The sequence below is a fragment of the Ovis aries genome, chromosome 3, assembly GCF_016772045.2.
Source record: "Ovis aries strain OAR_USU_Benz2616 breed Rambouillet chromosome 3, ARS-UI_Ramb_v3.0, whole genome shotgun sequence".
NCBI lineage: Eukaryota > Metazoa > Chordata > Mammalia > Artiodactyla > Bovidae > Ovis > Ovis aries.
This window is the reverse complement of record NC_056056.1, coordinates 85,238,318-85,264,717: the sequence shown is the minus strand read 5'-3', so window position 1 is coordinate 85,264,717 and position 26,400 is coordinate 85,238,318. Positions and strand designations below refer to the sequence as shown.

Here is a 26,400-nt window from a genome sequence, read left to right as displayed (position 1 = left end):
AAAGAAGTTTGAGCACCAAAGAATCAATGCTTTCAAATTGTGGTGCTGGAGAAGACTCTTGAGAGTCCCTTGGACAGCAAGGAGATATAAAGGAAATCAACCCTGAATATTCACTGGAAGGACTGATGCTGAAGCTGTAATACTTTGGCCACCTGCTACGAACAGCTGACTCATTGGAAAAGATTCTGATGCTGGGAAAGATTGAGGGCAGGAGGAGAAGGGGGATGGCATCGTGACTCAATGGTCATGAGTTTGAGCAAACTCCAGGAAATGATGAAGGACGGAGAAGCCTGGTGTGCTGCAGTCCATGGGGTCTCAAAGAATCGGACATGACTTAGCGACTGAACAACAGCTAGGATAAGGGGGCTTCCATGGTGGCTCAGTGGTAAACAATCTGCCTGCCAGTGCAGAAGATGCAGGTTCTATCTCTGGATCAGGAAGATTCCCTGGAGAAAGAAATGGCAACCCACTCCAGTATTCTTGCATTTCGAAGTCCCACGGACAGAGGAGTCTGGTGGGCTATTGTCCGTGGGGTTGCAAAAGAGTTGGACATAACTGAGGGATGAAACAACAACTATGAAAAAGAGTGGTTTCCCAAATAGAGATATAGGAATCCAGAGAAGCAGGTAGTTTGGGGAAATGTAATTTAAATTTGTTTACTTTGAGTAACAGTAAAATGAAAATAACAACAAGTCCCCAAAAATATCATGTAAGAGATCACTGCTGAGGACCCAATTAGGGCAAACCAGCACAAGATTATCAAAACATCGTAATCATGTTGCTCTTAGAACCAGACCAGCAAAGAGAGAGGTTGAAGAAAAGAGCCTCATTTCAACTTAATGCATATTTATTGAGCAGTTACTATGTACAAGTCTACTGCTTGGCCTAATGGGAGATGAAACAGATATTCTTACTGATTTTTAAGTGTCCTGAAAAACGTACAATAAATACAAGGTAGGCTGTTTGGAAGAATTTCAACAGTTTGAAAATTCTGTAGAATATGAAAAAGGGATGAATTAATTTTAACTGAAGGATTTGGACCAGGCCTGTAAGAACGAGTTAATCATTTGGTAAATGGATGTGGGGAAGGGTAATTTTAGGCAGAGGGACTAGCCTGAAAATGGTCTGGAAACAGGAAGTGAATCTTCCTCAGTGCTGATCTGATGCTTCACTTGTCTGTCTAAGACCTCCCCGACCACCTCCCCTCTGTTAACGCCTGACGTGTGTGTGGCATTTGAATGAGTGTGACTATCTCTTTAAACTCAGGTATGATTTAAAGTCTATTACAGATTTTATGTAGGTCACTCCCTGAATGTTGGCTAAATATAGCTGCAGTGGGGATGGCCTCATTCTCTTATTGTATACATCCAAGTACATCTGTTCACGGAGGAACAAATGAAGCAGTGGAAGTGAACTTGCCCCATGTGACCTCTGTGATGCTGTGATTATGACCCCGTCCTTGTTTTAAAAGAATGTCTCCTAAGCCCCAGTCTGTTTACTCCAAGCAACATTTAACCAAAAGAAGACGAAGGAGGAGAAATAAAGAAGAGGACAAGGAAGGAGGGATACAGGGAGAGATTAACTAGAATAGATACAATCTATACTGAAAAGGAAGAGCAAAATATGACAGGTGAAGGAAAATGTGACATTTCAGACATTTTCTATCTGCTTATTTTCTCAACAGACCTCTCAATCCCTACCTAACATTATAGTACATATTAACTTGTTTATTATTTTTCAACTGTCTGTCTCCTTCTCTAGAATGTAAGCTCCAATGGCAGGGATTAGTACATTTTGCTCTTTGTTATACTCTCAGAACAAAGTATAATGCCTGGAATATAATACATATTCAATAAATATTAGTTGAATGAATGAATGGATATCATGAGATGTGTATATTGCTTTCAGCCAAGGGGTCTGATGTAGTCATTTTAGTTTGGTGCTAAATGGTGTTTGGAAAACTGGTTCTTTGCAAAAAAAGAAGAGATCTTTGCTTCATACTCTAATCAAAATAAACTCAAAAGTGAATTAAAGGATTAAATATTTTTAAAAGCCATAGAAGTCTAGAGTTAGTGAATATTTACTTTGTCTCTGCATGTCTTTTTAAGAAAAAAAGCGCTGGAAAAAAATCACAAAGGGAAAGGTTAGTGACTACATCACATCCCAATTAAAAAATTTCCCAATGTAAAAATATTTTCAACAAATTCAGAGACAAATAACAAAAACTGGAAAATTTCCTACAAAAATATTACAGCACTTTAATGATATATAAATAGTTTATAGAATCAATAAAAAGGAAAAGTCTGAAACCCTGATAGAATATGGGTGAAGAACACAATTTACCAAAACAAAATTGCAGATGGCTAACAAATAGAAGAAAAGGTTGAAGCTCAAAGAAACAATGATTAAAACAAGGAGTATTATTTTTTGACTAATTTAATTCAAACGCAGTAAACGTGTTAAAATGTTCATACCCCTAATTGGCTTCCTGTTCTTTGGATGAACATAACCTGTTTGGTAAGAATATGGTACTGTGACCTAAATCAGGTCACAGAAGTCAACAGTAGAATGAGCAGTCTCATCTCCCAGTTCACTCCAGGTAGAATTACTGTGGACCAGGTGAATCAGTAGACACGCTGACTACTCCTTAGCTTAGCTTAGTACACTCCCTTTTATTTGAATCCAAATCTATCCTTCTCCTTTTTGTCTATTGTCCATTGTCCATAACCCTCTCAAAGTCCACCCCAATCTCTTTTCCAGAGTCACACTGTGTTGATTTAGCCTTGATTACTGCGTTTGGAATATATACTTTAAAATTATGATTTCATTAACATGAGAAGTGAAGGTTGAGGGTCCTCCAGTTAAGGCAACAGATGTGGTAACAGCACAATTTAGTTCTGGTGCAACCCTCACACTAAAGACTTGAACCCCAACCATGTTTTTGGCTCATGTGTAACCTCATGAATGTAGACACTTTAACTTCTACCATTTATATTACTTATGTTTCATATGTCTTATCTAAGACATGATTTTCCAAATACACTAATTTAGGACATTGCATGTCATACAGTATGTTTCCAAGAATATATACAACCATAATATTATAACTTTTCAAGCCCTCTGGTCAAATATATTTTGTATAATTATTAATTAATTGAATATATTCCAACATGGTATATTTTCCTTTGGGTCAATATTACCTAACATCCTTTGACTCAGTAGTTTCATATTTAAGAATTATCCAAAGGAAATAACTGAAATATATATAAACCTTTAAGTAAAAAGCATTATATTTCAATGCATTATCTTATATTGAAAAATTATAAATAACAAATTTACAACAAAGGTGAATGAGTAGGTAAACTCTGGCACACTTGTAGGATAGAATATTATATAGCCATTAAAAATGTACACTTAGACAAACATTTGAAGGCTGAGGGGAAGGGCTTATAAGAATCTTATGCAAAAGGAAAGAAAAAGGAGGGCAGAATCAAAACATATCTTTTATGTGATTTCAACACTATAAATATGCATGCGTGTATGCTTAGTCGTGCCTGACTCTTTGAGACATGATGGACCATAGCCCACCAGACTCCTCTGTTCATGGAATTTTTCAGCTAAGGATACTGGAGTGGGTTGCCATTTCCTACTCCAAGGGATCTTCCCAACCCAGGGATCAAATCCATTTCTCTTACATCTCCTGCATTGGAAGGTTAATTCTTTACCACCATGCCACCCAGGAAGCCAAAGCTAATGCTATTAATACTTGCATTTATATTCATAGTACAAAATAGAAGGAAATATACCAAAATGGTAATGGTTATATTAAAGTAATGAAATTTGGGGTGACTCTCTTTTTTCCTTTTTCTCTGTAATAAAAATATTAATAATTTAAGAAAATGGGTTATATGCCCAAAGAAACTCTAACTATAAAACTATGGGAACCAGTCCTACAGTAATAGGTTTCATCATCAAAATTTCTATCAAATGTTTTCTAGGATTTGTAAGCCCTGTTTAAGCCTCAGCCTCTTTTTACCATTGAGGCATGTTCTTCTATCTCTGCCAGACCTGTGTTGCATCCAGGGATAGATAAGATAAGTTTCCACCACACCAGGCTTCCTATCAGCCTCAGTGTGGCCTGGTAAGAATGACTTTAAGGATCAGCTTCTGCAGGAAGTGTAGAGGACTAGATTTGGGAAATTTACTCTTGACTGTTCAAATGACTCACTTTGTGTTTTAAATCACTGCGTTAAATTAATGGCAATGGGTTAATCCATTGCATTGGATTAACGGAGGCTAAAACTTAGGGAGTGGCAGCTGGCAGAAAGACCCCATTTCTTCTGTAGCAACCCTGATTTAGGGGGAAGCCAAAGCAATTACCCTGGCATTCTTGTCATTATGGGCTACTTCAAAATACCTGAGCTCTCGCTCCTGTAGAGCTTTTAGTCAGGTGTCACAGGAATTTGGCATACCTTGTGGAGATTTCTCAAATCTTGATATTTAAAACTTTGCAGAGTTCTCAAAGCACAGGCCCATTCCCTACTTTTCTGACTTTAATAATGAGACAGAAGGGAAGGAGAAGTTTGTGTAAAAGACAAGTTGGAATAACCTGCTTAATTTATGAAAATTTAGTTTAAGGGATCTTTGGTGAAAAAAAAAAATTTGGAAGACAATGATTAAAATTCATCTTGAGAAGAGTTAAGAGCCAAGAAAGTAAAGGAAATTGAGAAACAGAAATTCATTTAAGAGCAGGAAATAGGAAGAATTCAGACGCCCCTCCCCTATTTCTTTGAGCCTAAGAAGCCCTCTGTGGTACCGTAGGCTTCCAAGTACAAGAGTTCCCTGAACCTGCCTCCGGTGGGAGCCCGCCTCCAGCGGCAGGATGGAGGGATCATAACCTCTCTAGAGCAGCTTCACGAAAAAATCAACGAGATGAGGAACGTGTTCAACTCGCTGGAGAACAAGGTAGACATCCATTTCTAATCCTGGGGGTGGGCTGTGGGCTGTTAAACAAGAAAGAAGGAGACAGAGCAGAGCAAATAAGTCCACGTCTTTAGAGTATTTTTTTTGCTTACAAAGGAATGGCCAGTTGGTACCAGAAAACCAGTCTGCAGTAGCTAAAAGGTTTCAAAATCTCCCAAGCAACTTAAAAGTGACCTGTAGTCTCAGTGTGTGATTGTACTCACTGTATATGGCACCCCCCGGCCTGATCAGTGGTTGTGAAGCTGTTTATAAAGCAGTAGTGCTACTTCAGTGGCAGGCATTGAAGGAGCTCAAAGTAACATGTGGAAAGAAAATGGGCGCTCCCAGCTCAAAATGGTTTCAGAATTCCCAAAGTCCCTATATAACCTGGCTGTTAGTGAAATGTATTGATAGCTCTTAATATTTGAGAACTGGGGTTCTACAGGTGTAGGGAATCCTGCTGCTTCCTTTTGCCTCCTGGGCAAAATGCCACATATCCTCCTAGGGGAATAGTGAAAATGAAACCTATTTCTGTTGGAAAGTGGTTCCCTTTTTTTTTTCCAAGCAGGAAACATGAGTGAATGTTAGGTTTCCTTCCTTCAATTTTAAAACGTGCCTACATTTTGCTTTGATATCACATGACCATCGACTTCATTTTCCTCACAGAAGGTGAATTTGTATAATGAAAATTACCAAATCAAATGTAGTTGATCTGGTGATTTAACCTAACATGACAACTGAATTAGGACATGTGCTGAAACCCATCACAGACATATCAAAATTAAAAATGACTGGAATGAAATACAGATTGCTCATGTTGTTTCCCAATCTTTCAGCTCCAAACACCTGAGATGTCATGCTTCTTTTTCCTCAGAATGATCTCCTTGATTCCTCTTATTTCCCCCTCCTCCAAGCCTTCTGTGAAGCACAGAGACCCACAAGCCCTATATTTTGAAAATATGGTGCAAAAGAATAATTCATTTTATACTTTGAGATGTCATACAAGTTGGAACCATTTGGAAAGGGTGTTCAAGGCTCCTAAAAAGTTCTGTTTTAAAAAGCAATCTGGAGTAAGCATTTCTATACTTAGCAGAATGTAAGATCATAAAAATCATGTAAGTAATGTTATTATTACCTTATTGTTATTTTCTTAACCTTTTGTTTGTTGAAAATGCTTTTTTCACTGACTCAATAAATAAAACTGAATTTTAGAAGTGCTCCATTTTCTTCACATTTCTATTTGTGCTTAGCTTTCTGATTTGCCACTTCAAGGGGGAAAAGAATTAAAATTTCTTGAATACTTTTTACATAACAAGCATATGCTGTGGTAGGTACCTTACCTACATTTATTCATTTAATTCTCAAGACAGTCCTGTGAAATATTATCCTAGCTATATTATGGATGAGGAAATTGCTACAAAGAGGCTTGCCTGAGGAAATTGCTACAAAGAAACTTGCCTATAAGGTTTTAGTACTTATAGGAGAGTTGCTAGGATTTATACCCTACCTGACTCCAAAATTGACACCCTTTTCATGGTTGGAAGTTGACAATAAAAATCCAAGTGTGCATTCCTACATGACCAGGCTTGACAGCTGAAGAGGATTCTCGTCACTATCAATGTGCTGAGTTTCTACCATTGTAGGTTTTCCTGCCCCTGGAAACACCATAATCTCCTTTTTCATGATATCATCCAAGAATATAGAAAAAAATAACTTCTTCCCTTTCAAAGAAATATTCAGATATGCTTAATTATTACTTTTTATCATTACATTTTTTTAAGGAAAGAAATAACTGAATTTCTTCAGCATCGTTTCTTGCATGGAATTCAAAGAGTTACTGATCAACACTGTCTTTCACATGCATAGCTTGCTTTTAAAGTAAATCTCTTTTTAATCAAAGGTGTTTGAATAAATAGTAAGTTGCAGGAACACTTGCAAACAATAAATTGTTGCTTTTTCTAATCACTATCAAGCTTCAGCATGAGTGATATAAAGAAGACCCACTTTTCCCTAGACAAATGGGGCCAAAGTGGCCTTAAGTTATGTACACAATAGTCTTCTAGTAAATGAGTTCTGTACATGTTCAAGAGCCTGGTTTTGCAAACAAAAGAAACATCCAAGGGATCAGAGATACCATTCATAATAATTTACAGCAAATTGAATTCACTCTTTGTGTATTATTTAGTTGCAGGCTCTAGCCTCTGAACTCAAAACTGGCTTCACAGAAGCAATGCAAGAACTGTCAAGAATTCAACATGGAGAATATGCTTTGGAAGAGAAGGTTAAGAGCTGCAGATGTTCCATGGAAGAGAAAGTTACTGAGATGAAGAATTCATTGAACTATTTTAAGGTAGGTCCTTCTTCTATTTCCCTCCTAGAGATTTCTGGTCATCTTAACAGAAGTTTTAAAAAAAAAAAAAAAAACTTGCCTTTTTGCCTAGCAACCAAATACGAGAATTTTCCTCTGGCCCATTCACTAACTTTCATGGAAAACTATCATGTTTTACTTAGTGGGATCTCTATGTTAAAATTAGAAGCTACAATAGAAGTAAAGTTTTCGTCTCTCATTCATTCATTTAATATGTATTAAAAGTTTTCTGTGTACTAGATATCATGTTATATGCTTTAACTTCATATACCAGATTAAATACATATAAATTCTTATTTTTTAGGAAGAGCTGAGCAATGCCATGTCAATGATCCAGGCCATCACTTCCAAACAAGAAGAAATGCAACAGAAAATTGAACAGCTTCAACAGGAGAAGCGAAGAGAATCTCGAAAAGTTAAAGCCAAGTGAGTGTCTGACCAAAAAACTGACTAAAGGCAAACATATAAGCAACGGCTCATAGTCGGGCGCCAGAAATACCTTTCCCTCTATTGGTGGACAGCTGGCCACTGGGCTCCATGGACCAGCATGTGATAGAGTTATGCAGCAGAAAAATGAATGGTGGGACTTCTCTGGCAGTCCAGTACTTAAGACTCCATGTTTACAATGCAGGGTGCAAAGATTCAGTTCCTGGTGGGGGAAATAAGAACAGTAGCAGAAAACACACTTAATATAACTGGAAGTTAAATGAAAATGACATGAAGTGGCAGGCAGAATTTAACTGTAAAAACGTAAAATAACAACTAGAAAGTGAAAGTGTTAGTCACTCAGTCACGTCCGACTCTTTGTGACCCCATGGACTGTAGCCCACTAGGTACCACTGTCCATAGAATCCTCCAGGCAAGAATACTGGAGTGGGTTGCTAGTTCCTTCTCCAGGGGATCTTCCCAACCCAGGGATTGAATCTGGGTCTCCCACATTGCAGGCAGACTCTTTACCAGCTGAGCCACCAGGAAAATAACAACTAGAAAGATGTATTTAAATTATGATTTTTGTGCTAAAATAGTGGGTCACCAGTGATTTTATTACATTTCTGAAATTTCTCTAATACTATTATTATTTTACTTTGACCATTGAAAATAAATTTATGTTAAACAATAGTCCAACCAGGCTGAACTAAGTAAAGCTTCACCACTAAATAGATATAATCTTCATTGTTACATGTTTTAATACGATCAAATTTAAAACATAACTAATATTTGTGTGACCCTGGAGAATGGTTCAGTATTTTCAGTCGAGCACCTGCTCCTTCCTGCTACCTTTGTGTTGCTTTGTGAAGAGAATGTAAATTATCCCAAGAAATTGTTCCCACTGTAAACTCTGTAACAGGGAAGCTAGTAACAGAAAAATAAGAATGCAGATATTATAATTAGAAGGCGAATTGTATGTATTTGGTGATGAGTTGCATTGAATCATATGAATGGCTAGTATTCAACTGTGTTTAATTTACAAAAACTGCAACTTTGTATGGTTCAGAAATTTTCTTGACCTATTCTGAACTGACTCTTTTCTTACCCCATCACATAGTAAGAGCCTTTTTTCTTCTTCTTCTTCTTCTTTTTTTTTTTTTTTTAGGAAAACTCAGAAGGAAGAACATGGATCACAGGCTGGACCTGCTCAAGCACAAGGAAGTCCTTTCCGTTCCATCAACATCCCGGAGCCTGTTCTTCCAAGTGAAGACTTTACAAACCTTTTGCCTTCTCAGGCCTATGAAAAAGGTACAGTTCACACATCATATTGAATTAGCCAAGTAGTTCTCCCTTGGTTCCTAGGACTTCGGTAACACTGAGAATAGGCTTACAGCCTCCATCTTTATAAGATGAAAATGGTGTATTGCTCAGGATTTTTGCTTTTATGACTGGAATGTAGAATTCAGAGGATCTAAGAGATGGAGAGAGTCTGCCCAAATTTAAAAGATTTTCTTTTGAGGAAAAATACTAATCTGGGTATTCTAAGTTTCAAACGGGTTGGAAATAACTTATTATACAATAATACCATACAAGCTGTAGTAAAAAAAAATTCTAATTATTCATTCTAAAAAATTGTTTTATTTTCTACATTACTTCTCAATCCTTACCTCTCTGCACAGATGGCAAATTGTGTTCTTTTTTTTTTCAGCAAAGGTTTCACAGATATGAGAAAGTTATATCTGCTCTAACAGGCAAGCATTGATGTCAGTGATAACCTAATTCTATACTTTCCTTTCTCTGGAAAACTGATCTGGTGGTGTTTGTGGGCTGAAACAGCCACAGCCATATCACCTAAAATAATTAGAAAATATCTGTATGTAGCAGTCCTGAAGAAAACGGCTTTCCAACAGATGTTGCTAAGCATGTTCACTTACATGTTTGCTACGTCTTTGTATCCTCAACAATGTCTAGCAAGCACCTTATATGCAGGAGCATGAATGGAGATACTAACACTGTTTGGATAAAGTTTCCTATGGTTTTTAGGTCTCATATTGAAAGTCTCCAAAAGAGGCTGAATAACTTCTAGACCAACTATAATCTCAAGAGCAGGACTGGTGGTTTTCCACCCTTATGGCTTAAGAAACAATGTAACTCATATATTTAAAGATAATAAATCTGCTTTGGATAATATAAAAATCTTAATCAAGTGGCTTTTAAGTGGTATTAACTTCAAAGTACAGATTTGCTTTTTTATTTTTTATCCATTTGAGTATTTATTGTAGAGACTCAATAGGTGCAGCCTGGGAAAACTCACTTGCTCCATCTAGGGAATGGCTTCATCACAGGTGGCTCTGCCTTTTTTGCTCCACAGCATAAAGAACACAGCATAAAATGAAGATATTGTTAAGAAAGAATGTAGAATGGGCTTGGAAGGTAGAAGTTAGATCAGAGTTAAGTCTGGGACAGCCGACCACACGCACAAGATAAAAAATTAAAAGTTATATTTGCAAAGTGCCCAGTTGCATGGCAAATTCTCCTTCTTTCATTATTATATAGGCATGGCTTATATAATATAGCTTATTCTACCGAGTTGCTATACTAATTTGGGGATAATATGCCATAGTAAGACATTCTGGATATGATTGGTGGTAGTTTATGTTAAAACTTGAGGTCAAAGGACCAAACTATCAGAAGGGGTTGGCTTACCCATTGTTAATTATAAAATGGTGCCATTGTTATCCACTGACCCAAAATTCAGTATCTTAAAAGAGCAAACATTCATTATATCACAGTTTCTCTGAGTTGGGAATCTTTGCACAGCTTAGCTGAGTGCCTCCGGCTCAAGGTCTCTCATGAGGTTGCAGTCAAGGTGTTGGGCACCGGCTACCCTTCCTTCTATCCATCCATTCATCTACACGTTCATCCATCCGTTCACCTCAAGCACTGATTTAGGTGGTGGGATGTCATAATGAACAACAAGAATTTCTAACCCTCAAGGAGCTGTTGTTCTGAAGGAAGCAGACAATGAACAAGACAAAATATGTATTAGATAGTGGTCAGAAGACAAATAAGGGAACACAGGTATAATTTTAGAGAGGGTACCAGGTAAAGACCTGAAGGAAGTGAGAAAGTAGGTTTATGGATATCAGAGTGGGGAAAGGGACCAGCCCCAAGGTACTAGGAGGAACATCACTGATGTGCTCAAGAAATTGCATCAGACCAGTGTGGTCATGTATGGATGTGAGATTTGGACTGTGAAGAAGGCAGAGCACCGAAGAATTGATGCTTTTGAACTGTGGTGTTGGAGAAGACTCTTGAGAGTCCCTTGGACTGCAAGGAGATCCAACCAGTCCATTCTGAAGGAGATCAGCCCTGGGATATCTTTGGAAGGAATGATGCTAAAGTTGAAGCTCCAGTACTTTGGCCATCTCATGCGAAGGGTTGACTCATTGGAAAAGACTCTGATGCTGGGAGGGATTGGGGGCAGGAGAAGAAGGGGACGACAGAGGATGAGATGGCTGGATGGCATCACTGTCTCGATGGACATGAGTCTGAGTGAACTCTGGGAGTTGGTGATGGACAGGGAGGCCTGACGTGCTGCGACTCATGGGGTCGCAAAAAGTTGGACACGACTGAGCAACTGAACTGAACTGAGTGGGGCTAAAAGCAGAATAAACAGGGAAACAATAGGAGATGGGTTTTAAAAAAAACAGCAGGCAGAGGAGGGGGGCAGATATTTCAGGGCCTTAAGAACATTCTAAGATCTTTGGTCTTTGCATGGAAACGGGGAGCTGTTGAAGGGCTAAGCAGAGGCTTGACAGGGTCTGACTTACATTTTAAAATCATCCTTCTGGCTCTGTTTAGCATTACCATCCTCACCATCACAGTTACATAATCATTTAGCTCTTGCTGTGTGCAGTTTAGAAATGTTATCTTATTTAATTCTTATGGCAATCTATGAGTTAAGTACTAGTTATATCTTTTTAGAAACGAGAGATTAGTACTTGCCACACTCTATTGTAATTTTTTTTACTGCTCTGGCTTCCCCAGTAGAAGGTAAGCTCTGTGAGACTATCCCAGTTCTTAGTTCATAGAAGGTGCCTGTCTGTGTTAGTGGGATGAATATTGATTGACAGCTTTCCTTCATCTGCAGCACAAGAGACCAGATCCGTGCATGTAGGAGACAGCAATGTGAAGGGAATAATGGGTCCTGGTGAGTGGTGCTTCAAGTTCTCTTTTCTTCTAACAGTCTCACCCTTTCCCTTCTTCTACCTTTCCTGCTTCTACGCCCTCAGTCCCAAACCAGGAATGAAAGAACTCAGGCAAGATAAAGCACTATTTCACTAAGATTCCAAGATGCATGCTGGAGTAGGTCAGCAACTCAGTTAATCCCAGAGAGAAGGGGAAGGAAGTTGAAGATAAAACCAGTCTTCTTAGTTCCTTCAGGCTTGTTTCAGTTACCACTGAACTAACACTTGCTGAGAACTCACAAGTGCAGGTGGAATGACATTTAAGTTTTCTGTGGACCACACACCTTATAGTTTATGTAATTTAAAAGTTATCTGGAGATAATTCACCGGAATTTTATAAATTATTTCATCTTCCCTCCCTCCCTTCCTCCTGCCTTTTGGAAATATACCATCATCAGGGCCAAGGAGGACAAATTCCAAAATACGACACTGTCTTTGGTACCCTTCTTCCTGCTCTTTCTGCGTTTTCTTCCCAGGTGTGCTCACCTGAAAGGAAGAAATATGAAGAATCAATACATATGACTATAAGTTAGTTTTGTTATTATATTTTACAAAATAAATAATTTATAAATTAACTAATTTATATTTTATTTTGTAAAATTTATATTTTTAAAGTCATTCAGTAGAGTCTGTGTGCCAAAAGTTAAGTATATAGACCAGAAACAGAGAAAGGTGATCCTTTGTAACTGTGGAGACTTTAAATTCTTAATAGATATGTTTAACCCTCAAAGGATAGTTGTACCCAAGCAAAGGCATAATATTTTTCAGTTAGTAACAAATATAATTTAAAAAAAAAATCAGAACTTGATGGCAGATGTTATTTTTCAGGAATGACCCCAACAACTCCAGAAGCAGAAGAAAACCTTAAGCCTTGCCTCTCAGCTGATATCCAACCCAAGAGTCATCTCCCACCTGGTGTGTGGAGGCAGCCTAAGGATGCTAAAGACTGGGGTGAAGAATACGTCACAAAAGACCACCCAGATAAACTCAAGGAAGTGGGCCAGGGCAGACATAGCTCCTTGGAAAATGTTTTATGTGAAACTTCTTTAGCTGGTAAGTCCCAAGGGGCAATGTGGGCTGAAAATGTAAAGAACAAGAAACCTAAGGGCTGGAATCCTTGCAATTTAGATGCAGTGGACCTATGGGACAATTGAGCCTCTGGTTTCCTTTTGAGATGAACAAACCGAAGTCTTTAGTGGTAAAGGGACTCACCTGAGGTCACACAGCTAACTGGGACTACCACCTTGATCCTGGGTATCCATGACACTTAGTATTGTACTGCTCTGGAAAAAAAAGGCATAAGGTTAGTGGAGAAGAAGGCAGAATTTTGTGATGGATTTATTCAGTGATATGGAATGTTCAACATATGAATCTTGTATCAGGGGTTCACCACCAAAATGTCAAATACTGCAAAGAGGTCTGTTTTTCCTTTCCTCCCTTTTTCCCTCTTTCCTTTCTTTCTTCAAATGATAAATCATCACTGAGCACTTAGCATAGGTCTGACAATGGCATTTCCCTCCAATTGTCATTTTTAATTAAGTAATTTTAATTGGAGGCTAATTACTTTACAATATTGTAGTGGTTTTTGCCATACATTGACATGAATCAGCCATGGGTGTACATGTGTCCCCCATCCTGAAGCCCCTTCCCATCTCCCTCCCCATCCCATCCCTCAGGGTCATCCCAATGCACCAGCCCTGAGTGTCCTGTCTCATGCATTGAACCTGGACTGGCAATCTATTTCACATATGGTAATATACACGTTTCAATGCTATTCTCTCAAATCATCCCACCCTCACCTTCTCCCAGAGTCCAAAAGTCTGTCCTTTACATCTGTGTCTCTTTTGCTGTCTTGCATATAGGGTCATCATTCAGTTCAGTTCAGTTCAGTCACTCAGTCGTGTCCGACTCTTTGTGACCCCATGAATCACAGCACACCAGGCCTCCCTGTCCATCACCAACTCCCGGAGTTCACTCAGACTCACGTCCATTGAGTCAGTGATGCCATCCAGCTATCCCATCCTCTGTCGTCCCCTTCTCCTCCTGCCCTCAATCCCTCCCAGCATCAGAGTCTTTCCCAATGAGTCAACTCTTTGCATGAGGTGGCCAAAGTACTGGAGTTTCAGCTTCAGCATCATTCCCTCCAAAGAAATCCCAGGGTCATCATTACCATCTTTCTGAATTCCATATATATGCTTTAATATACTTGTATTGGTGTTTTTCTTTCTGACTTACTTCACTCTGTATAATAGGCTCCAGTTTCATCCACCTCATTAGAACTGATCCAAACGTGTTCTTTTTAATAGCTGAGTAATATTCCATTATGTATATGTACCACAGCTTTCTTATCCATTCATCTGCCAATGGACATCTAGGCTATTGTAAACAGTGCTGCGATGGACATTGGGGTACATGTGTCTCTTTCAATTCTGGTTTCCTCAGTGTGTATGCCCAGCAGTGGGATTGCTGGGTCGTATGGCAGTTCTATTTCCAGTTTTTTAAGGAATCTCCACACTGTTCTCCATAGTGGCTGTATTAGTTTGCATTCCCACCAACAGTGTAAGAGAGTTCCCCTTTCTCCACACCCTCTCCAGCATTTATTGTCTGTAGACTTTTTGATAGCAGCCATTATGACCGGCATGAGATGTTACCTCATTGTGATCTTGATTTGCATTTCTCTGATAATGAGTGATGCTGAGCATTTTTTCATGTGTTTGTTAGCCATCTGTATGTCTTCTTTGGAGAAATGTCTGTTTACTTCTTTGGCCCATTTTTTGATTGGGTCGTTTATTTTTCTGGAATTCAGCTGCATGAGCTGCTTGTATATTTTTGAGATTAATTCTTGGTCAGTTGCTTCATTTGCTATTATTTTCTCCCATTCTGAAGGCTGTCTTTTCACCTTGTTTATAGTTTCCTTTGTTGTGCAAAAGCTTTTAAGTTTAATTAGCTCCCATTTATTTATATTTGCTTTTATTTCCATTACTCTGGGAGGTGGGTCATAGAGGATCCTGCTATGATTTACATCAGAAAGTGTTTTGCCTATGTTTTCCTCTAGAAGTTTTATAGTTTCTGGTCTTACATTTAGATCTTTAATCCATTTTGAGTTTATTTTTGTGTATGGTATTAGAAAGTGTTCTAGTTTCATTCTTTTACAGGTGACCAGTTTTCCCAGTACCACTTGTTAAAGAGATTGTCTTTTCTCCATTGTATATTCTTGCCTCCTTTGTCAAAGGTGTCCATAGGTGTGTGGATTTATCTCTGGGCCTTCTATTTTATTCCATTAATCTATGTTTCTGTCTTTGTGTCCATACCATACTGTCTTGATGACTATAGCTTTGTAGTATAGTCTGAAGTCAGGCAGGTTGATTCCTCCAGTGCCATTCTTCTTTCTTAAGATTGCTTTGGCTATTTGAAGATTTTTGTATTTCCATGCAAATTGTGAAATTATTTGTTCTAGTTCTGTGAAAAATACCATTGGTAGCTTGACAGGGATTGCATTGAATCTGTATATTGCTTTGGGTAGTATACTCATTTTCACTATATTGATTCTTCCAATCCATGAACATGGTATATTTCTCCATCTATTTGTGTCATCTTTGATTTCTTTCATCAGTGCTTTATAGTTTTCTATATATAGGTCTTTTGTTTCTTTAGGTTCCCTCCAACTGTTTTTAGTATATGTGCTGCTGAAGTGAGCACTCCTCCAACTGTTTTATAGTAGGTAATTTTTAATTTTTTATTATCAAATACATGAAAACTGAATAACACTAAAAGGTTTATTGTGAAAATCAGTAGCACCCACTTTAAATTCTTTTGACCTATTTTTTTCTGGTGCTTGCTTCCATGTTTTAAAAAGAGTTTATGCTGCTATTTTTTTTCTATTGGTACATTGCATGCATGCTAAGTTGCTTTAGTCGCATCCAACTCTTTGTGAATCTATGGACTGTAGCCAGCCAGGCTCCTCTGTCCATGGGATTCTCCAGGCAAGAATACTGGAGTGGGTTGCCATGCCCTCCTCCAGGGGATCTTTCCAACCCAGAGATTGAACCTGCATCTCTTATGTCTCCTGCATTGGCAAGTTGGGTTTTTACCACTAGCACCACCTGGGGATACACAGACCTATATAATATGAGAAATATATTGGGTTGGCCAAAAAGTTCTTTTGGGTTTTTCCATAATGTCTTACAGAAAAACCCAAAAGAACTTCTTGGCCAACCCAACATTAATATTTCTAATATAGAAATATTATCTCATAAAGTTCTCTCATATACCTTTTCAGGCAATACCCACCCACAGAACCACTACTCTGACTTCTGTCACTGTAAATTAGTTGTGTCTGTTCTTGACTCCATAAAAATGGAATATTACAATATGTAGTTTTTTCATGTCTGGCCTCTTTCTCTCAACATAGTGTTGTATGTAATTCATTCAGTAATTTATTCCTTTTTATTAATCATATTGAATGAATTTACCATAATTTATCCATTCTCTCATTGCTAGAAATTGGATTGTTTCCAATTTAGGGCTACTATGAATAAAACTGCTGTGAATATTCTTGTATGTCTTTTTTTTTTAATGTATGCTCTCATTTCTCTTGAGTGTACACCTAGGAGTAGAATCTTTGGATTATGGGATAGGATTATGTTTAACTTTAAAACACCAGCAGTTTACCAAAGTAGTTGGAACATTTTATACTCTTACCAGCAATGTATGAAACTTTCCAGTTTTTTTACATTCTTCTCAGTATTTAGTATGATCAGCCTTTTAAATTTGAACCATTCTGTGGGTGTGTCCTGTGTCACATTGCAGTTTTAATTTGCACTTCCCTGAGGACTAATGATGCTGAGCATATTTTCATATGCTTGTTGACTATTTGTATTTCTTTTATGAAGTACTTATTTAAGTCCTTTGTCCAGTGTTTAAATTGGGTTATCTTTTTATTCTCTATTAGTATGGTTTCTTAATATATTTTGAATATGAGTTCCCTGTAAGACATACACGTTGAGAATATTCTATTCTCTGCCCTGCTTTTTCACCTTCTTGATGGTCTTTTGATAACAGATATTTTAAATTTTAATGAAGTTCAATTTATCAATTTTAAATGTTTAAAATAGTTTGTGACTTATGTGCCCTTGCAAAATATTTTTACCAGTTCTAAGGTTATCAAGATATTCTACTATGTTTTCTTATAAAAATCTTTATAGTTTTAGCATTCACATTTAGGTCTATGACTCATCTTGAATAAATTTTGCTGTGTGGTAGGAATCCAGATTCATTTTTTTCCCATATGGCTATCCAGTTGCTTCAGTTCCATTTATTGAAAATGCCTTCCTATTCTCATTGAAATGAGTAGGAAAAGCCGAGTCATCACATATATGTGGGTCTAACTCTAGACTCTAAGGCTTCCCATGTGGTTCAATGGTAAAGCATCTGCCTGCCAATGCAGCAGATGCTGGAGACATGGGTTTGCTCCCTGGGTCTGAAAGATCCCTTGGAGAGGATAATGGCAATCCACTCCAGTATTCTTGCCTGGGAAATCCCATGGACAGAGGAGCCTGGTGTGCTACAGTCTATGGGGTTGCAGAAGAGCTGGCCATGACTTAGGGACTAAACAACAAATTCTACTCTATATTCTTTTATTGTGATTAGGAGAGAATTGACATCTTGACAGTACTGATATTCCAGCTGAAGAACATGGTATTATTCCTTTTACTTGGGTCTTGTTTAATTTTTCTTAGCAATGTAACAAAGTCTATCATTGACATTTTTTTAAAACAGCATTTACCCTAGAGACCTCTGTCATCCTACTCCATTCTGACCCACTGCACTGCTGCCCTTCCAGGACTTCTCAGTCTTCCTGTGAATTCCCTTAAAATTTCTCATATGTTAGATTCCTAGTCAGGGTTTTGTGGAGGTGTGTTGCTGCTGTTGTTGTTGTTTTGCATATCCTTCTCAGTTTCTTGGTTTACTTGGTTTTGATGGAACACATAGCCTAGTAGTTTCCACATAATTCATTGGCTATTTAGATGAACATAAAGTCATTTTCCATTATCATTTTGAAGCAATTGTTCCACTGTCTTCTAAATTCTAATGTTGCCAGTGAAAAATCCAATATCATCTAATCCGCAGTCCTTCGTATGTTACCTGATTTTTCTTTCTGGTAACTTTCAGGATCTTCTCTTTACCTTTGGTATGCTAAATTTTCACAGTGATGTGGTATATTTTACAGTGATGTGAGAGATTTTTTTCATTAATTATGCTGAATGCAAATGGGCCCTTTCCTCTGGAAATACATGTCCTGGTATTTTTTGTATTATTAATTTGATAATATCTTCTCATTCATTTTCTTTCTTTTCTCTGAAACTTCTATTAGTTTGATATTGGCTCTCCTGGACTAATTTTTTCTATTACCGCCTTTCTTGGTGGGGAGGGAAATGGAGGCAGGTGTACAGATTTCCTTGACTTTGTCTTCTGCTCTTTTAAAAAAGCCAAAAAGTTTTTTTTCCTGGATTGTTTTTTGAAAATAGGATCCTGTGATTATTAAATGGGCAGAACATTTTTGGTAACTCTTTGAGGATATTAATTATAAGATGTTTTAAAAGATTTCTTTTTTTCCTGCATTGTCTCTATTTATGGTTCCTCCTTTTAAAAATGTGTATGTACTTTTTTCTTCTCTTTCTTTTATGATGTAAGATTGATTCAAGTATCTGAGGATTCTTAGTTAATTATTCATATCCAGGAAAAAGGGCCTAAATAAAAAGAAACCTAAAAATCCTGTGTTGGTCAAGCTGATCAATAAGTGGGCTTCTTATCTGCTAATCAGGTAGCAAATTTCCATTTTGATAGGTGACGTCTGTATGTCAGTGTTTGTAGACCTTTTTCACTTGGGCAGCTCATTCCTCCAGTGGAAGGTCCTCTGGTCTCCAGTCTGGACAGTATAAGTCTGGCTGCTGGCACTCTGGGACCTGAAGGCAAAGAGGCTGAGAGGAGTCTCACTGTTTTGTATGTGAGCCTTCTTTGAGTCCCTTTGTTTTCATTTTAGCATTTCAACTCTGCTCTCTGCTATGTCTGATGTTCAGATATCAGAGATTCGGGCTTCTCTAGCTTTTCTCATTTCCCCTGGGGTGGAATTGAGGAAGTCATCCAGCATGGGTATGGGGAACTGAAGGTTCAGCTTCACTGAATGTAGACTGTTTCTCCTGTTTACAGCATTGCCTCTTACTTGTACTCTTTTGATGCCTTGGTGTCACCAATCCTTGGGCCTTTCTGCTTCTCAGCCGATTTCCCATCCACAGATGAAAACACCAAAGTAAATGGTTTGGTGCCCTTTGCTCTGCTGATTTAATGACCATGCCTCCACTCTTCCATCTTCCAGAAACTTGCTGGTGTCTCTATTGCTTTCAATACCTTTTTATTGTTTTCTATCATCTAACAGGGTCTCAGGGAACAGTGGTTAACAAAAATTCCCTCCTTGGTTTGTTTTTAAAGCTAAAAGACAGACTGTGGCTCTAGAACTGCTTGAATCAGAAAGAAAATATGTCATTAACATCTCTCTGATCCTGAAGATCAAGGCAACATTCCAGGGGTCAGATGGAAAGAGGAATTCTAAAGAGAGAAGGTACCCATGTATTCATTGCCTTTGCTTTTCAGATTAATTAAAATTTAAGGTAAGTTGTTTATTGTTTCCACTTTGGGAATTCTGGTACTTATCAAGAGCTCCAGACACAGACTTGGAAAAGAGAATAGTCAGTGACTGCAGGTAACCCCTGGCAAGTCTCAACTTTTGACTTCCAGCAGATAAGAAAATGAGACGAGTCTCTGGGGCTTTCAGTGGCCCTCGCATGTCTGTTAAGAGCCTAAAGGGAAAAAGTGCAGCAGTGAGGAAGGTATTCCTGTCTGTTGCCATCTGCATATTCCACTGGAAATCCTGGAAGAACCCCTGGAACCACTTCTCGGAGCACAGGGAATGGATGGGAATGGAGATCTGAAGTGGCCATTAGATAAATGATACAGGGCTTACATAGCTGTGAACTTGGACCTTTCTTATTATTTGTTCAGGAAATCCTTGTTAAGGTATGAGCCGCATGTGAGTGTAGTCATGTTATGGGGGCAGAGCTTCCATCGGGCCTCTGATGTGTTACAGCAACTTGCTAGTCCCCAGGTTACCACACCCCTCCCTCTATATCTGTTCCAAAACTTCAGATTTTCTCTGCTTTCCTCTCTGTGGGAGAAAGCAGGAAGGAGAAACTTACGATTTGGTGGGGAAAGACTACTGACATAAAGATGTAATAATCCAGATCAACTGAGGAAAAGGCCAAGCCAAATAAATGAGAAGTCTGGATGATGGATGACTAGAGACAAACACAGCAGTACCACTTTAAGTATTCTACCAGGTAATATGCACTGGTGGTTCATGAAGTTGTGGGAAGCCTGAACTATATTTTCCAGATCCTTATCACCGCCACCCCCCAATTTTACTTGGCTTTGCAGCTGCCAGCAATAAACTCAATCACCAAAACACAATGTACCTCCATCGAAGCAACTGATATGAGAAAACATTCTATGATAAACCCATAATTGCTTCACTATTTGCAAGAATTATTTCACTGCAAAACTGAGATAAAATAGAAAGCTGTAAGAAGCAGAAGAGGGTAACATGACACTGAAAGCTGTGAACAGTAGAAGCTCTGGACTGGGTTTTACTTTCTGTGGCCACCTGGATCCTTGCTGGCTCTTCCTTCGCTTTCTGGCCACTTGATTCCCCCTTCTTCACCCCATCCAGCTTGTCTGAACCTCCCAGATTACCCCTTCAGCCCTCCGTGAAGTCTCTCTGGCCTCTTGCTATCTTGCTGGTGCCGGAAGATTTGCTCAGTTCACATTAAAACCCAACTAAAGCCCAGTCTACCTTTAGAGGTGGCTTTGCCTCCACATCTATGAGTCTAAGCCAGCAGCATCTCTTTCTAGCCTCTGAAAGTGTGGGGATGGGGTAAGGAGAGTGAAAGAGAGGACTGTTTGCTCCAGCAAACAGTAATCAGGCTCCATGCTTGGGTACTTCATTTACTTCATGAAATCTTCACAAGAACCTGTGAATCCTACCTGATAGATGAAGAAATTCAGGTCCAGTGAGGTTTGAAGTCACACAATCAGCTGAAGCCAGAGCTCAAACCCAGGCCTGTCTAATGCCCTTTCAACATGGCACTGCTTCTCTAAGGACCATGTGATTTCAAAGATACCACCTTAACTGACCGCAATATGCCAGCTGCCTCAACCAGAAGCTGACTTTGTCTCTTCCTGTTTCATAAATCAGGCTTTTCGATTAGCTGCCCATTTGTCCTGACTTCAGATCTCAGGTGACCCGTCAAATAGGGGAATGTTTTTAGTTCACAGAAGCTCTTTTCTACTTGCCCTCTCTTCTACTTCTCATGACCCATTACTAAGGAAGAGGTGGGCCTTCCCCCAACTCCTGAGACTAAAAAATAATTAAAACTATCATACTTTCCCCAAGAAAGTAAAATAATGGTTATTTCTCATATCCATGATGATGCTATTTATGTTAGTTATCTGCTAAGCTAATCCTCTTTTCTGTTCTCATTGCCCAAGAAGAAAAAAGCTTCAACTCAGTATTCTTAGTGCTAATATAAAATCTCTGGTTCTGAGCTTTGCTGTACTTAGTCACTGTTCTTTGCGACTCCATGGACTGTAGCCTGCCAGGCTTCTCTGTTCATGGGGATTCTCCAGGCAAGAATACTGGAGTGGGTTGCCATGCCCTCATCCAGGGGCTCTTCCCTCACCCAGGGATCGAACTCAGGTCTCCTGCACTGCAGGTGATTCTCTACTGCCTGAGCCACCAGGGAAGCTCCTCTGAGCTTGCAATGTCACCCTTTTCCTATTGTTGTTGAGTTGCTAAGTCATGTCTGACTCTGCGACACCATGGACTCTAGCCTGCCAGGCTCCTCCGTCCATGGGACTTCCCAGGCAAGAATACTGGTTGCCATTTCCTTCTTTAGGGGCTCTTCCAGACCTAGGGATCAAAGCCAAGTCTCTTGCGTCTTCTGCACTGGCAGATGGATTCCTTCCCACTAAGCCACCAGAGAAGCCCTACTCTTTTCCTACCTGAGGTTAGAGCTTCATCCTCCTCAATTCATGGTTTCTTTTTTCCTAAGCTTTCTGAAGCCTGCACGTGTAGCCTCTTTAGTTAAATAGATCAGCGGAATGAAATACATAACAGAATGAGATTATTCCTCTTCTCTATTGGCGTTTTTCCTCCCATGCAAAGATGAAAATTACCTTATGAACATTTACCTTTCCCATCACAAACCACAAGCCTTCTGCATTTTCTGCCCTCATTGAAAAGTTACCTGGGGGTGAAAACAACACCCACAACTACATACCTGATGCTCAAACCTGCCACATCTTCTCAAACCTATAAAATAAAACTTCAGGTTTTCCCTAGAAAAACATGAAGTGCTCAGAAGTCTCTGCCGGCTGCTTCCAGCCAGCCCTGCCCCTGGTCCAATCGCCGGATGCTGCAGGAGCAAAGGCTGCCAGTGGAAGCCTGAGGGGAAAGTGTGGGCTGCTGTCCACTGGTAGGAGGATCTCAGATGTTGGAGTTCTTGGTTTTTTCTGGTATGTTTCACCCACACAGAGCAGGCTTGAATAGTCGTGCATGAACCCTTGTCAGGAGGGGCAAAGTCAGCCCCGCAGGATTTGCCAGTTAGCCTTAAAAACTGAACCCCAGGGCCACATCCTCCAAGAGCTCAATGAACTGTATGCTTCGGATCACCACTAGGCGGCACATGTTGTTACTATCAATGCCTCATCTTGCAGCTGCAGCTCAGCTGTTTTGACCTAAGTTACTAATTTATAACTGGATGTTCATTGATTGCTTGTAGTTTATTTCCCTTGTTGCTTAAGTACTGTCCTGCCAGAGTTGAAATTGCTTTGAAGACTTTAGAAAGAATAAACTTCTCATGGTACCATAATCTCACCCCTGGTAAAGAACAGAAAATAAGTTGAGCACTTAACATTTTTGTCCTAATGAAAAAGTTGCTTCTGGGAGTCAGGTCAGGCTCCAGGCAAAATAGTGAAATAGGTTAAGTGTGTCTATACTTCTCGCTTCTTTCTCCCTCTGCTCCTCATTTCCTGGCTCACCTCCTCTACACTCTACCCTAATTTCAAATATTATCCTTATTAAATTTTTTAAAAAAATTAAAGCCTGTTTTCAATATTTGAAAATATTGAAAATATTTCTGTGGAATATTTCTGTGAAATACTTTCAATATTTCACAGAAAGTGAAAAGTGAAAGTGAAAGTTACTCAGTCATGTCCAACTCTTTGTACAGTCTATGGGATTCTCCAGGCCAGAATACTAGAGTGGGTAGCCTTTCCCTTCTCCAGGGGATCTTCCCAACCCAGGGATCAAACCCAGGTCTTCTGCATTGCGGGCAGATTCTTTATCAACTGAGCTATCAGGGAAGCCATTTGACACAGAATCCACCTTAAATCATTGCTCTTCATGTAACTTACATGCTTCTGTGAAACTTAATAAGAGTATTAGCCTTTTGTGATCCCCATCCTAAAACCTTACACTGTCACTCCAGTGGACTATCCATGAGGCACCTGGACTCCAACCGAGTTACCAACTGTCCAACTCTGCAAGTACACTGGTCATAGTGTAACAGAAGACAGCTTTCTTGAAAGAAAGGAAAAGAAAGTACAGGATAGGACAGGAAAGAAAGGGGAAAAGGACAGGAAGGAAGGAGAGAAAGAGATAAATCAAGACATTTTATACAACCTACACTGACCACCCGTCACAATCTCAGATCTCACCACTGTGGCCTAACATCTCGCAGTGTCACACCAGGAATTTTACCTGCAGGCACTGTCAGCCTCTGGGTGGGGAGAAGTCTTTCCTGTCCAGGTCTTTTGCGGGTGCAGTGTTTCACTCTTTCAGTGTGATCAGGTCTGCTTTCCTCCATCAGCTTTATGGTTTCTCCCAGTTGGGCTGTCTCCTAGCCACGCCTCCAAATTCCCTCTGATGTGGACAGGCATTACTTAGCCTTAGGTCTTCCAAGCCTATTATATCAGCCCAGGAGGCCTCTCCTCCTGTGCTTAGGGAGCAGTGGGCTTCACATACATGGAGAATCAAGGTATAGGGAATGGAGGGGTTGGCAGACTGGAGTAGAAGGAATCCTTGTCCCTTTTCATGGGAGGCTGGCATTTGTGTGTCTACTCTGAGCTGCAACCACAGGGGAATTTTCTTTGCTTGGAAATGGGCTGACAACACCTCCTTCCAAACTGGTGTTCTTCCTACTGTTCTGAACAGAGGTCTGCTTGTTTGGGGGTGGCAAAGTACCCCAACTGTCCAAAGTACCCCAACTCATTTACTCTTGGTAGACCCTTGGGGAAATATCCAAATAAGTCAAACTCTCAGCAAGTGACAAGCAGGCCAACACTTTCCTCTCTGTTAAACTTGTAGTCCTGGCTGCTCTCACCTTTTGAGACAGACCCACATTCTGCCTATGGAATGTGTTCTCTGCTTTTACTTTACTACGGCTCACCCTTGAGTTCTTTTCTGCATAAAGCCAAGAACTCTTACTTGGTGGTCTGTCCCAGGAACCTGCCTGAGACCTGGGACATGACTATCCTCTCCTGACTCATTTTCCTGCAACTTCTTCACAAAGGATATTAATAAATCTACTTTTTACCTAAAACAAAAGAATCAAGAAAACCAACCAAACTAACATGAAAAACCTTGTGGTCTTGGAAGCACAGGGGAACTTACTTTCAGTTCCCCCAAATTACCAAGCTGGAGCTGACATCCTTGCTGTTGTCCAGCAAGGCTCTACTCCTGTTTCTTCCCTCCTCACTCCTTCAGGCCTCTGCTCACCCCGCTTCCCCATCCAATCCACCTTCTCCTTCCTCCCATGATTCTCTGACTCTCCTCTCCATCCCACCCTCCTCCTTCTCTCTTCCTTCCTTCATTTCCTCTGAAATAAATGAGACACACTGAGATAGAAGGCAGAGGGTGGGAGAGCAGGAGGGGGGCTCAGCAAAACTGGGACTACCTATGCTGTAGCCTCCTCTGGCAAGACTCCATCCATTCCCAGATTCCTCTTAGAAACTGAAGGAAAGGGGAAAAGTTAACACTTTTATGCCCTTATCCCCTGAACTTTCCGTTGCCAGCTTGAAACGAAACCTCCTCCTTCTCTAAGTACAGTTGGTAGCTATGAATGACCAAGTGCCACCTTAGTGCTGCCATCTGCAGCGTTAATTGGAGTAGATGATTTGCACATCAAGTGGGAAGAACTTTAAAACATTGAGAAAGATCTCCCTTAAAATTTTACTGTCACCTAAATGAGAGTGTATCATTTTGCTTTGAAAAGGCCACTCAAGCGAAGTGCTCTTAACTAGTTCAATACACATTTGAACAGGGGTCATCAGTAAAGGGGTCTTCCTGTGGTCTGAGGTTACCTGCTGTGAGGCTGACAGTGACAAACTCTTTTTTGAATACTAAAGGCAGACCTGTGACTCACAGGATTTTGAATGACTGGGAAAATTGGACTTGTTCCATATGTTCTTGAGGAGCCTTTTCTTCTCTACACCTGGTTTGTATGATCCTGTCTCTATTCTGTTTCAAGCCTCTTCCCTGGCTCTTTACGGTACATTGTCCAGCAGCACCTGGATTTGCTTCACGCTCTGCAGGAAAGGGTCTTGAAGTGGCCACGCCAAGGAGTCCTTGGAGATTTATTCCTTAAGTTAACAAATGATGAGGTAAGTTTTTTTTCTTAATCCTTTATAAACGTGAATTACATGCATCTGTGTCTTCCACGTCCATTTCTCTTAATGGAGAATCTAGAATCAGTGGATTTCAGAGTCCGAGGAGATCTAGTCTAACCTCCTTGTTCTACAGATAATGAAATAAAGTTCAGAGAAAAAATCATGGTTGAAATTACCCAGCTATCTAGATATTTGTAGATCTGTGGCTAGAACCCAAGTATTTTAACTTCCAGTTCATCATTTTTCTGCTGAACTATAACTGCCCCCCATTGAATATGATGTGTATGTGTGTATATATATATATATATATATATATATATGTACACATATATATCCATCCATACATATAAAGTGGCTCAGAGGTTAAAGCGTCTGCGTCCAATGCGGGAAACCTGGGTTCAATCCCTGGGTCAGGAAGATCCCCTGGAGAAGGAAATGGCAACCCACTCCAGTATTCTTGCCTGGAGAATCCCATGGACAGAGGAGCTTGGTAGGCTACAGTCCACAGGGTCACAAAGAGTCAGACGTGACTGAGTGACTTCACTTCTTCATATGCTTTCACACACAATTTCATTTCTTAAAGATTTAAAAAAATGTGTTGGAGAAGGCAAC

At 39.6% G+C, this 26,400-nt stretch overlaps 1 protein-coding gene across 4 annotated transcripts in view; it reads left to right on the top strand.

Annotated features, from left to right (window-relative positions):
- ARHGEF33 (Rho guanine nucleotide exchange factor 33) overlaps positions 1-26,400 on the top strand; it is an 86,071-nt gene that overhangs the window by 27,922 nt on the left and 31,749 nt on the right. For all 4 annotated transcript variants that reach the window (XM_015094426.4, XM_027966914.3, XM_027966913.3 and 1 more), the window contains exons 5-11: positions 7,148-7,312; positions 7,635-7,756; positions 8,925-9,067; positions 11,913-11,972; positions 12,838-13,062; positions 19,498-19,627; positions 25,650-25,782. In XM_015094426.4, coding sequence (XP_014949912.2) covers positions 7,148-7,312; positions 7,635-7,756; positions 8,925-9,067; positions 11,913-11,972; positions 12,838-13,062; positions 19,498-19,627; positions 25,650-25,782 — 978 coding nt within the window. The remainder of the gene's footprint in view (positions 1-7,147; positions 7,313-7,634; positions 7,757-8,924; positions 9,068-11,912; positions 11,973-12,837; positions 13,063-19,497; positions 19,628-25,649; positions 25,783-26,400) is intronic.